The sequence below is a fragment of the Macaca mulatta genome, chromosome 12 (assembly GCF_049350105.2).
Source record: "Macaca mulatta isolate MMU2019108-1 chromosome 12, T2T-MMU8v2.0, whole genome shotgun sequence".
In the NCBI taxonomy this organism is placed as follows: Eukaryota; Metazoa; Chordata; class Mammalia; order Primates; family Cercopithecidae; genus Macaca; species Macaca mulatta.
Window position 1 is genome coordinate 135,682,684 of NC_133417.1, and position 12,994 is coordinate 135,695,677.

Here is a 12,994-nt window from a genome sequence, read left to right on the forward strand (position 1 = left end):
GGACAGTTCTCTCTTACGTCTGGTTGATTTCCAGGAAGGCTAAGAACACTCTCCCCAGGTTACAATGCTGAGCATTTTGGTTCTCTCCAGCCCTGGGTCCCAATGTTGAGACCTACCTTAGTCCAGTTCAGGCTCTCCGATGGGCCTGAGAGAAGATTTAAAAGTTTCTGGCTTTACCCTCTAACCCTCCAACCTTCCATCCCCCACCCCCAGCCATCTCAGCAAGGGGAAGGGGCAAACATGGAGACTCCCCCCAGCTCCCATGTAAACTATGCCCCCTCTTAGAGGACAGAGCAGCTAAGGACAATTTTGGTTCAAGGAAATTTGTTTGTTGTTCATTGCATAAACAAGTGGACTTCTGGGAGCTGGCCCTGCTTGTCCCCTGGGCCCTCCTTCTCTGGTCCTGCAGGTCTTGCTGCTTGTCAGGCCTCTCCTCCAACCCTCTGCCACATTTCAGAAAAGCTGAGAACCCCTTGGAGTGAAAAAGGAGGAGAAACACAGTGTTCATAGCCAGCAGGAGGTTAAATAAATACTTTCACTTCTCTTTTCCCCATTTGGGCGGAGCCCTTTCTGAGTCAGTCTGTCGGCCGACTTCCTGCTTAGGGCCTGGGCAGCCACACTGCACACAGGCTGGGCCCACGAAGGGGCTCAGAGGCCAGGCTCTGAGGCCCAGGCAGGGCCTAGGGTGAGAAGATGGCAGATGGTGGCGGCGACCTGAGCACCAGGTAAGTCTTTACCTCTCTTCCTCTAACCTTTATCTGTGGCAGTATTGGAGCTTTCATGCCTTTAGTTCAGTTTGTGCCTAAGGCTTCACTTTAGTTTAATCCTTCTTTGCAAGAACATAGGTATGCGATGTAATATAATGAAATGAAAGAGCATGTAATGGGGAAATCAGATTTTTTTTAAACGGGAGCAGGACAGCTGTTGGTGTTAGTCCAACTTGCCATAACACACGTGACTTTCTTGTTTTGGATCTACTGCTCAGCTGACCAGGACACTCTGAACATAGCAGTCGTTAGTGGCTGGGATTAACTGTTTCCTCATGATCTCTGAACCCTTTCACATCCCTCAGCCTTCCTCTACCTTCACATATGTCACGTCCAAAAAGGTGGTTTAGAAAATAAGCACTCGAGGGTGAACACCTGGCTTACTTTTAAACATTAGATGCTGTGATCTCACCTGTCCTGGCAAGGGGCATCTGTCGGCTGTTCCCATGACTGGCTCAGGGTCTGAGTTCTTATACCATCAACCTTGATCAAAAGAAGGAAAGGGAAGAAAAAGGCCCAAGGTGACAAAAGGCTAAATATTTTCATTTTTACTTCAATTTCCTGTCCCAAGATGGGGGATACCTCTGACCAGAAGAGAGAAGGAAATCCTATCTTTTCTCTAGTAATGAATTCAGAAATAACATTACTTAATCTTTTAAATTTTTTAATACAAAAGAAATACACTATACATTATTGTTCATTAAATTTAAAACAGTGGAGAAGTATATTAAGGAAAAAGTCATCTTTACTACTCACCCATTCTTGTAGCTTCCCTTCCCAGTCCTGTGAAGAGTCTTGGGCACAGCTTTTCTTATATTTTTCTATGCATTTATGTATCTAATGCATTTTTTGTAAATACATAATTTATGTTCTTGTTTTGTAATAAATTACATTGCATGTGCTAGTCTGCATTTTGCATGTTTACTTATTTTAATAGTGGAAAACTTAAGAGATCTTTTAACCTTAATACATATAGATCTGCCTCATTCTTTTTATACATGCTATTCCATAGAATTGATATATGATAATTATTTAACTATTCTCCAGTTGAAGGACATTTAGGTTGTTTTTAAACTGTTCACATTTACCAATAAGCTATCATAACAATGATTTTTGTCGGGGGGGAGGTTTTACATCTATACAAATATTTATCTTATCTCTAAACCTTAAAAATGGAATTATTGAGGCACAGGGTCCAGTTATTTTCTTGGTCCTGCCAAATTGTCTTTCTAGGAGTCTGAATGAATGTATTTCACCAATAGCGAATGAGACGAACCATCTTCCTGCACACAGCCACGGTTTGCAAAGGTGAATGAAGAGTTACATCTTGTTTTAATTTGTATTTTTCTTACGATGTGGAAAATTGAACAGCTTTTCATCTTTCTTGGCCATTTAAATTCCCTCTTCTATAAATTGCTTATTTTTTGCCAGTATGATTCCATTGAGGTGTTTGTCCTTTTTTTTTTTTTTCATGATATGGGAGAATTCACTAAATATTCTGTAAGTATAAATATAGTTTTCTTGTCCATGACCTTTGTATATGGTGACTTTTATCTTATTAAAGCTTAAAATTTAACATATAAGCCTCTTGTGATATGGATTTGTTAAGATAGATGCACCCTTGTTATAAATGAGGTGATGCTGACAACTTCCGTGAGCACTGTCAGTTTTGACAGTTGTTTCTGTGTGAAGGTGGCAGATTCGCTACTACCGTTATTCCAGGAAGAGCTCCTCCTCTAAGATCTCTGAAAATTTTTTTGGATTTTTAAACAGAAATATTCTTACATTGGAGCCACTGTAGCCTTCACAGCTTTTATTTGCCCCTATGCTTTCATCTTTTCAGTTTTTTACTTTGTGTTCATAATAGTTTTCTCGAACTTTTCCTCCATGACAATTACCTTTGAATAGGTTTCTTGTTTCTTGTCATTTCCAGTTTTTTAAAAATTGAGTGTTTATTTTTGAGGAGGGATCTTAATTTGTTTCTAGACCTCTGCAAGCTCCATAACCTCTTGCCATTCAATCTTCACAGTCTTGCTTTATTTAGGTTTGCCTGTGCTGTTAAGAACTTTGGGATATTCTCCTTATTGTCTCTTAGTTGTTTTTCCAGACTGATTCTGTCTGATCTTGTGTTCCGTGTGCCTGTGGTGGCTTTACAGCTCCTCTAGCCACGCTCAGCCCAGGCATGTCACCCCAAACTTCCCTCTTGCTTAGTCACAATCTGAATGAACTTGTTTTTTTTTTTTTTTTTTTTTTACATTTCCTGTTTTATCTGAGATCAAATTGGTTTTTGTCTGAGCTACAGTTTGAAGTCTTTGTTTTGATTCTTATCAGTTTTTCTGAGGACACCATGAATTGATGAAATTATCCTTTTCCCTCTTGATTCGCAGTGCTACCCTTTTTGGGAGTATAGAGGTAGGGTATGCTTCTGTGTTCTCTCTTCTCTGTCCTTGGCCTGTGACAGCCCCTCCTTGTGCCAGTACCACGCTGCCACAGTGATGGCAGCTTCCCAGGAACTCTTGACATCTGAGGAAGCAAATCTCTTCCTCTTCCTCCGGAATGTCTTAGACTCCCAAATTCGCCTGTCAAAATCTTGAGATTTTGTGTGGAACTGCACTCAATCTATGAATCAGTTTGAAGAGAACGGACATCTTTATAATATTATGACTTCCATCTCGTGAATATGGTTTATGTATATTATTACTTTAAACATATTTCCTATTAAAATTTGTATGTTTCTCTCTGAAGGTTTTGCCTTTCTGCTAGATTCCTTTGTAGGTATTTGATATTTTTATGCCATTATTAACTAAAGTACTCCTCCCTTATCAACAGTTTTACTTTCTGAAATTTCAGTTACCTGCAGTAAAACTTGGTCCAAAAACATTAAATGCAAAATTCCAGAAAATAATTCATGAGTTTTAAGATACTTCGCATTCCGAGGAGAGTGATGAAATCTCATGCTGTCCCTCTCCATCCTGCCCAGGATGTGAACCATCCATTTATCCAGGGTATCCACAATGTTGACACTACCAGCCCATGAGTCCCTGAGTAGCTGTCCTGGTGATCAGATCGACTGTCCTGGTATAACAGAGCTCGTGTTCAAGGAACCCTTATTTTAGTCAATAATGGCCCCAAAGCACGAGAAGATTGATGCTGGCAATTCAGATATGCCAAAGAGAAGCCGTCAAGTGTTTCCTTTAGGTGAAAATGTGAAATTTCCTGAAAGAAAAAGATAATATGCTGAGGTTGTTAATATCTACAGTATGATATTTTGAGAAAGGAAAAGAAACCACATTTACATAATTTTTAGTATAATACATTGTTATAGTTGATCTACTTTATTATTAGATATTGTTATTAATCTTTTATTGTGCCTTATTTATGTATAGATAGGGTAAAACATAGTATACCCAGAGTTTGGTACTATCTGCAGTTTCAAGCATCCACTGGGGCTCCTGGAAGCATCCCCTGTGGGTACAAGGGAACTAGTGTACTAAATTTTATGTATGAATTTGCATTGGTGACCCATGTTCTGATCCATGGTTCTATTTTTCATTCTTGTTTCAATACTGAAATGTTTTAGTTACTATGATTTTATAGGTAGTGTTCTGTAACCTACCTTATTGGGATTCAATTGAGAGACACTAAATGAACAGATAAATTTAGGAAGAATTTATGTTTTTAAAAAAATCCTGAATGACCCCAGTTGGAAACATAGCATCTCTCTCCATCTATTCATGATTCTTTGAACTTGGGACCCTGTTGAGTCATTTTAGTGCTAGGCATTTTAAAATTGTATTTGTAAATAGGAATTCATTTTCCTGTTACATTTTCTAGTTATTTCTTGTAGGCATAAGGGAAATCTATTGATTTGAGTTCCCAGATCTTGTGCTTAGGAGTCTTACTAAGTGGTCTTCTCCCTCTTAATATTGTCTCGTGTCTTTCTGGAGAAATAATTACATCTTCAAAAATAGTAGAAGCTTTGTCTTCTCTTTTTCAGAATTTATACTTTTACCGTATACTTTTCTTTTTCTATCTTACTTTTTTCTTTCTCTTTTGCCTTAGTGCATTAGCCAGGACTGCCAGTGTAATACTGAATAGTAACAGTAAAACTGAGCATTTTAGCTTTGTTCCTGAGTTCGAGGGGAATACTTACAATGTTTACATTGAGGCTTTCTGATAGACACCTTTTTTCAAGTTAAGGACATTTTCTGCTGGCTCTGGTTTACTAAAAGTTATTTTTTTTAATCAGGCCTGTGTATAGGATATTTATCAAAATGCCTACTAAAGAATCTTTGAGAATTGTATCATTTTTTCTCTTTTAATCTGTTTCGTCCAGAGTAAATTATATTGAAACATTTTATGAATTCAGTTATTAATTTCACCAAAGTAAAACATATATGTAGCCTAAAGTATCAGTCGATAAGGCCTTCACAAACACAACTAGTTCTTTCTGCCATCTTCCCAAATGGATTATCTTTAGCTTTTTGGCTCTTCCTTTTGTATTTACTTCTGTAATTTGAAATGATATGCTGATACAGCTCTTTGTAATTTTTCGAGTTTCAGACATTAAATTGTTCACATAATAGGACAGAAGATGAAGACTTTTTCTGTAACACTCCTTTTCATTCCCTGTCCATTCTCATAATACATCACAGTTGGAGGTTCATCAGTAATCAGTGTTACCATTATGATGACTATTTAAATGTTGTTCACAACCAAGTTATCTAGGTTTTATATATTATAAAATATATAAACTGCATAAAATATATAAATGTATTATATATTTTATAATATATAAATATATATAAATATATAAATATATTTATAATATATAAATATATAAATCTATAAATGTATTATAATTACATTTCCTTTCCTGTGCAACATCCCCCCAACCCCCGCAAATAACTATTGCCCTCTTATATATATGCTTGGATTTTGTGCATCGTCACTATGAATTCTTCCCAAGCACTCTGCAGAATTCTAAAATTATTCTCAGTACAGTGAGACACATTGGGTTATTTATCAATTCCATTTTACTTTCTTGGGGAAGCCCTCTGGATAATTCCCTCCTGGAATTATCCATTCTCCTGATTCCATCAGTTCTGGTTAGTTTCAGTTTCCAAGGCTGACCTTCTGAAGCTTGACAGCTCTCCTGTGTTGGGTCTTGTTTTGTGGATTACACGTATACCTCTTTCTTGCTTTACTATCTCATTTTGGTTTACCACATTATCCAGTAGCCTCCTGACTAAGAGCTCATAGAAGATTTATCTCTCTCTCTCTCTCTCTGTGTATATATATATATAATATTTTGTATATTGTATATTTTGTTTTATAGATATGTATATTTTATATATATATATAGTATATTTTGTTATATATATATATATAGAGAGAGAGAGAGAGAAAACCTACCTTACTGGGATTTAATTGAGAGACACTATGTATGTGTGTGTGTGTGTGTGTGTGTGTGTAAATTGTACATGTCTGGAAAAAATTTTATCCTTAATCCTCACAACTGCATAAATATTTGTTAAGTATAAATGCAGAGTTTGGAAATTAATTTAGTTCACTGTCTTGCAACTTCTGGCATTGCTAATAGGAAGCCTGATGCCATTGTGATTCTTGATCCTGTCTTTTTATGTCACCTATTTTGCCTCTCTGAAACTTTCTGGCTCTTCTCTTTAATCCCTTGATTCTAAAATTTCATGATGGTTTGCCTTAATATGAGTGTTAAATTCATTTGTTGTGCTTTGCTCCTCAGGGCCTTTTCAAATGGACAACTTTATTTCAATTCTGATCATTTTGCTTGTGATATTATTTGATTATTTTTCTCCCTTCTGCTTTATCTCTCTCTTTTATCTTTTGGAATTCCTGTTAGTTGGATGTTAGGTTTCCTAGATTGATCCTCTGGAGACTCCCTGTTTTTTTCTTGAAAATATTGTATGTCTTCTTTTCTTGAATCTACCTTCTATGACATTTTCTGAGGACCTTCATTCCTTCTAGTGATTACAAAATTTCTGCCATTATATCTTTAATTTCCAAAAGCTCTTTTGAAAAGTTGGTTGTCTTTTATAGCATCTTGTTGTTGTTTCAAGAAATCAAAAATTTTCTCTCTAATAATGAGGATGATAATTTTTTAAATTTCATGTTTCTTCCAAGATTGTTTTAAGTTAGTTCCTTCCAGGTTTCCTTCCCAGCTCCTGCTCCATTATTTGCTTGTTCTGAAAGAATTCATCAAGTGTCCATTGGGTAACCATTCACATTTAAGAATCAGACACTAAAAATTTGATTAGGAGCTCTGTGCAAGGAATGCCTCTCATTGACTGTACCTCATTTCGATTTTTCATTTTCCAACTCACCTTCTGAAGGAATGGTGCCACTAATTCCTGACAACTTCCAGAGTTCAAAAGTATACACTGGCTTACTCCTTGTCAGCTTCCCCTAAGCAAGTAATCAGAATTTTTATTCTTTCATTCTGTGAAATTAGCTACCATATATGCACCTATCTTCCAAAATGTTTGGTTATCTCTTATTTGATGCCCTTTCCTGTTCCCCGATCTTTGCTTCTTTTCTACCTCTAACTCTCCCTCATAGGTGGTTTCATGGGATTTCAGAAGGAACACAGATGAATGCAGGTGTGTTCAACCTGCCAGGCTTAACCAAATGCATAGATTCGTTCTCTAATGTGACCTTTCCTGGAATCCCTGAGATAACATCTACATGGTCATGCCATATGACTCTTTCATCCACTCCCGGGTTGGATTTATTTATATTTTATCGTGGGATTTTACCTCATGTGTTTATAAGCAACTTTGTGACCTACAATTTTCATTTCTTATTTTGTATTTGTCTGGGATCGATAGCAGAACTATAGCAGCCTCATGAAATAACTGGGGTGACTGAAATTTTGAATATATATATATATATGCACATATATGTGTTAGAATGGTTTGTTTAATACAGACATCGTCTGTTCCTTGAAAGATTGCAGAAAATTGTCCATTAAATTATTTTAAACTGATGTCTGTGGAAGTATATTATGCATTTCCAAGCTCTGGAAGTATATTACGCTTTTCTCCTATTATTTTTAGTTCTTATGCTGACCTTTGAGCCAGTTTTGATCATTTATATTGTCCTAAAAAGTAACTATTTTCCTAGATTCTCTCCTTATTGATAGAAAGTTGTATAGGAATTTCTTGTATAAAGTTTTCATCCTTTCCTTCTCTGAAGACGTTTCCTTTTTCCTATTCCTCCCATTGTTTATTATTGTTTTTTCCTTGATTTTTTGATCAATCTTTCCATTTTGTTGGTCTTTTCAATGAACCACCTTTTGGTTTTATTGATCCACTACTCTTATTTTCTGTTTGAGGTTTAATTAAATCTTGCTTTTCTTTATTATATTTTTCTGTATATTTTCTTTCCTAATTCTTTACTTCTCCTTTGTTGAGGGGATTACCTTGTGTTCTGTTTCTAATACATTGGTTTAAAACTTAACTTACTTGTCAGTGTTTCCTATTTTCTAATAAATGCATTTTAGGCCATGAATGTTCACCTCTGTGGCACCTTGGAAATGTTTGGCCTTTATAATATATGGTGTTTTCATTGGAGTTTATTTCTTAGCCATTTGTTATTTTGATTTTGATTTCCTGGTTAACTTAAGAAGTGTTTGGAAGCAGCTTTTAAAATTTCTCAGTGGAATGAGTTGGGGAAGTCGTCCCCTGTCCTTCGGTTGCTCCCTCTGATCCTATCACATTGTGGTTAGAAAATGTGCTCCTTAAGATTTCCATTTGTGAGAGTCTATTGTTGTTTCTCTTGTGGCCTAGTACATACTCAGTTTTGAGGCTTCACCACATTTGAAAGGCAATATAGTGCAATGATTAAGAGTGTAGTAACTAAAGCCAGATAGTAGAGAGGGTAGGAGCAGGGAGGATCAACACTAGGATGATTGGGGAAGGGTGGTGTGAAGTCCAGCTCTACCACTGCATGCATGTAGAGATGGGGCAAGCCTTGTTTCTTCCCTGTAAAATGACGGTATTAATAATGGTGCTGTCAGCAGGCCTGTACAGGTTCTTGTCTTTGCCCCAGAAAAGAATATGAAGGCCAGACCAAAATGAAAGTAAGGAAGATTGCAGAGCAAAAGCAAATACACACTCAAGAGAGGAATGCAAGTGTGCTCAAAAGAATGAGCTATGCCCAACCTGGCCAGAGCTCACATGCTATATGGATAAGCATAATGAAAGCATGGAATATTCCATCACAAGGGGAGGGATTGACTGGGTGCAGTGGCTCACACCTGTAATCCCAGTACTTTGGGAGGCCGAGGCAGATGGATCACCTGAGGTCAGGAGTTCAAGACCAGCCTGGCCAACATGGTGAAACCACATTTCTACTGAAAAATACAAAAATTAGCTGGGCATGGTGGCAGGCACCTGTAATCCCAGCTACTCAGGAGTCTGAGGCAGGGAGAATTGCTTGAAAATGGGAGGTGGAGGTTGTAGTGAGCCGAGATCGCACCACTGCACTCCAGGCTGGGCAAGAGAGTGAGACTCCATCTCAAAAAAAAAAAGGGGGGGGATTTTCTGGGTAATCAGTGAGCAATTCCCAGTTGGGGTGCCAGCATTTTCTTTAAATATGGTTAATTTGGAACTGCTGTGGTGTCAGGTCCATGATGGGAGTGGGAGGTTTCCCCAGGGAAGTTTTATGGCTGTAGGGGCATAATGCAGCCACATTTGTCATCCTACAGAAATCATCTAAATGTGTAAAGACAATCCAGTGCTTTAGGAACACAGACCATGATATAATTGCTTGAATTAAAAGTCTCCTAAGGTTAAAATATTTAGCTGTGATTACCTTTTTTTTTTTTTTGGTGTTATTGAGGTATAATTGTATACATTGAAGGTGTACAACATAATGATTTCATGTTTATATTGTGAAATGATTGCCACAATCAAGTTAGTTAACATATCCATCATGTCACATAGTTACCACTGTGTGTGTGTGATGAGAACATTTAAGATCTACTCTCTTAGCAAATTTCAAGTATGTAATACATTATTGTTTGTTTGTTTGTTTTTTTGAGATGGAGTCTTGCTCTGTCGCCCAGGCTGGAGTGCAGTGGTGTGATCTCAGCTCACTGCAAGCTCCGCCTCCCCGGGTTCACGCATTCTCCTGCCTCAGCCTCCCGAGTAGCTGGGACTACAGGCGCCCGACACCTCGCCCGGCTAGTTTTTTGTATTTTTTTACTAGAGACGGGGTTTCACCGTGTTAGCCAGGATGGTCTCGATCTACTGACCTCGTGATCCGCCTGTCTCGGCCTCCCAAAGTGCTGGGATTACAGGCTTGAGCCACCGCGCCCGGCCGTATTATTGTTAACTATAGTTTCCATACTACACATTAAATTCCCAGAACTTATCCATCTTATAACTGAAAGTCTGTGCCCTTTAACCAACATTTGCCCATTCCTCCCATTTCCCAGCCCTTGGCAACTGCTGTTTGACTCTGTTTCTAGTTTCTATGATTCACCTTTTTTAGATTTCTCAATCTGAGTCTAATCTAGCAATGGGCTTGTCATACATGGCCTTTATGGTATATTTCATTTATACCCAATTTGTTAAACTTTTTTTTTTTATATCATGAAAGGATGTTGAAGTTTTCAAATCCTTTTTCTGCATCTATGAAAATGTTCATATGATTTTTGTACTTCATTCTGTTAATGTTGCACAACACCTTTATTGATTTACATGTTGCATCATCCTTGCATCCCAGGGATAAATCCCACTTGATGGTGATAAGTGATCATTTTAGCGTACTGTTGAATTTGGTTTGGTTTGGTAGTGTTTTGTAGATAATTGTTCCATCTATGTATATCAGGGGGGGAATGGCCTGCAATTTTTTTTCTTGTAGTGTTCTAATCTGGCTTAGGTATCAAGGTAATGCTCATAAAATGAGTTTGGAAGTGTTCCTTGCTCTTAATGTTTTTTGGAAGAGTTTTAGAAGGATTGGTATTAGTTTCTTCTTAAATGTTTGGTAGAATTCACTAGCATAGCCAACTGGTTTTTCTTTAATGGAAAGTTGTTTACTTTTTCAATCTTTTTACTCATTATTGATCTGTTTAGATTATCTGTTTTTTCAGGATTCAGTTTTGATAGAGTGTGTATTTCTAGGAATTTGTCTATTTCTTCTAGGTTATCCGATTTGTTGATGTATAATTGTTCACAGTAGTCTCATGATTCTTTGTATTATCATGTTATCAGCTGTAATGTTTCCTCTGTCATTTATAAGTTTATTTGAGTCTTGTCTCTTTTTTAACTTGGTTAGTTTAGTGAAAGATTTGCTAATTTTGTTTATCTTTTCAAAGAACCAATTCTGAGTTTTGTTTATCTTTTGTATTGTTTTCCTATTCCCTATTTATTTCTGCTCTAATCTACATTATTTTCTCCCTTCTGCTGCTAACTTTGGGTTTACCTTATCTTTCTTCATCAACTGTAAAGTTAAATGATTTAAGATATTTTTCCTAATGTAGGCATTTATAGCTATAAACTTGCCTCTTAGAACTGCTCTTACTGCATTCCATAGTTTTGCTATGTTGTGTTTTCATTTTTGTTTGCCTCAAGATATTTATAAGTTACCTTTTTGGCTTCTTCTTTGACCTATTGGTTATTCAGGAATGTGTTGTTTAACACCTTACATTATTTATATATTCTGTACAGAAGTTATAAATTCTTCAAATTTCCTCCTATTATGGATTTCTAGTTTCATATTATTGTGGCCAGGAAAGACACTTGATATGATTTCACTTTTGAATTTGTTAAGACTTCTTTTGTGGCCTAACGCATGATTTTTTTTTACTGGAGAATGTTTCATGTACACTGAAGCAGAATGTGTATTCTGCTGCTGTTGAATGAAATGTTCTGTATATGTTCATTAGGTCTATTTGATCTAAAGTCTGGTTCAAGATCAATGTTTCCCTATATTTTTCTGTCTGATTGATCTATGATTATTGAGGGTAGAGTATTAAAGTCTCCTACTAACATTGTATTGCTGTTTCTTTCTTTTTTCAGTTCTGTTAGTATTTGCTTTAGTTATTTAGAAGTTCCAGTGCTGTATGCAAAAATATTTACAGTTGTTGTATCCCTTTGATGAGCTGTCACCTTTATCTTTATATATTGATCTTCTCTATCTCTTGTGGCCATTTTTTACTTAACGTATATTTCATTTGGTATAAATATATTCACCTCTGCTTTCTTTTGGTCACTTTGTGCATGGAATATCTTTTTTCATACCTTCACCTTCAGCCTACTTGTGTTCTTAGGGCTAAAACAAGTCTGTCTGTCTGTCTCTCTCTCTCTCTCTTTTTTTCCTTTGGCAGAGTCTCACTCTGTCACCCAGGTTGGAGTGCAGTGGTGCTCTCTTGGCTCACTGCAAACACTGCCTCCCAGGTTCAAGCGATTCTCCTGCCTCAGCCTCCCAAGTAGCTGGGATTACAGGTACCTGCCACAACACCCAACTAATTTTTATATTTTGGGTAGAGACGGGGTTTCACTATGTTGGCCAGGCTCGTCTTGAGCTCCCTACCTCAAGTGATCATCCGCCTGGGCCTCCCAAAGTGCTGGGATTACATGTGTGAGCCACTGCACCTGGCCTAAAATGAGACTCTAATATGCAGCAGATTGTTTGATCTTGTGGGGGTTTTTTTCAATCCATTCAGTCACTCTATTTCTTTTGATTAGATAATTTAATCCATTTATTGATAGGTAAGAACTTACTATTGCCACTTTGTTAATTGTGTTCTGACGGCTTTGTAGTACCTTTTTTCTTTCTTTTTTTCTCATTGCCCTCCTTTGTGATTTAATCACTTTTGAAATGATCTACTTTGATTCCTTTCACTTAATCTTGTTTATCTACTACAGGTTTCTACTTAGTGGTTATATGAGGCTTACATAAGATATTTTATAGCTATACCATCCTATTTTAAGCCAACAACTTCAATCACATGCAGAACTCTATACTTTTACTTCTCCCCTCCCTCACATTTCAGTCAATTGATGTTACAATTTACATTTTTTTTAATATTTTGTCTCCAATAACAAATTACTGTATTAGTGCATTCTCACACTGCTTTAAAGAACTACCTGAGGCCAGGTGCAGTGGCTCACGCCTCTAATCCCAGCACTTTGGGAGGCCGAGGTGGGTGGATCACCTGAGGTCAGGAGTTTGAGACCAAC

At 37.0% G+C, this 12,994-nt stretch overlaps 1 protein-coding gene across 50 annotated transcripts in view; it reads left to right on the forward strand.

Annotated features, from left to right (window-relative positions):
- The first annotated feature begins 597 nt into the window (after positions 1-597).
- The window catches only part of SP100 (SP100 nuclear antigen), a 129,079-nt gene continuing 116,682 nt past the window's right edge, over positions 598-12,994 (forward strand). For 26 of the 50 annotated variants that reach the window (XM_077957817.1, XM_077957835.1, XM_077957845.1 and 23 more), the window contains exons 1-2: positions 598-725; positions 2,001-2,075. Coding sequence is in view for 36 of the 50 variants with exons in the window: in XM_015111303.3 (XP_014966789.2) it covers positions 694-725; positions 2,001-2,075 (107 nt within the window). In the remaining 14 variants the exon portion in view is untranslated. The remainder of the gene's footprint in view (positions 726-2,000; positions 2,076-12,994) is intronic. The other 24 variants (XM_077957818.1, XM_077957832.1, XM_077957844.1 and 21 more) reach the window with 1 other exon arrangement.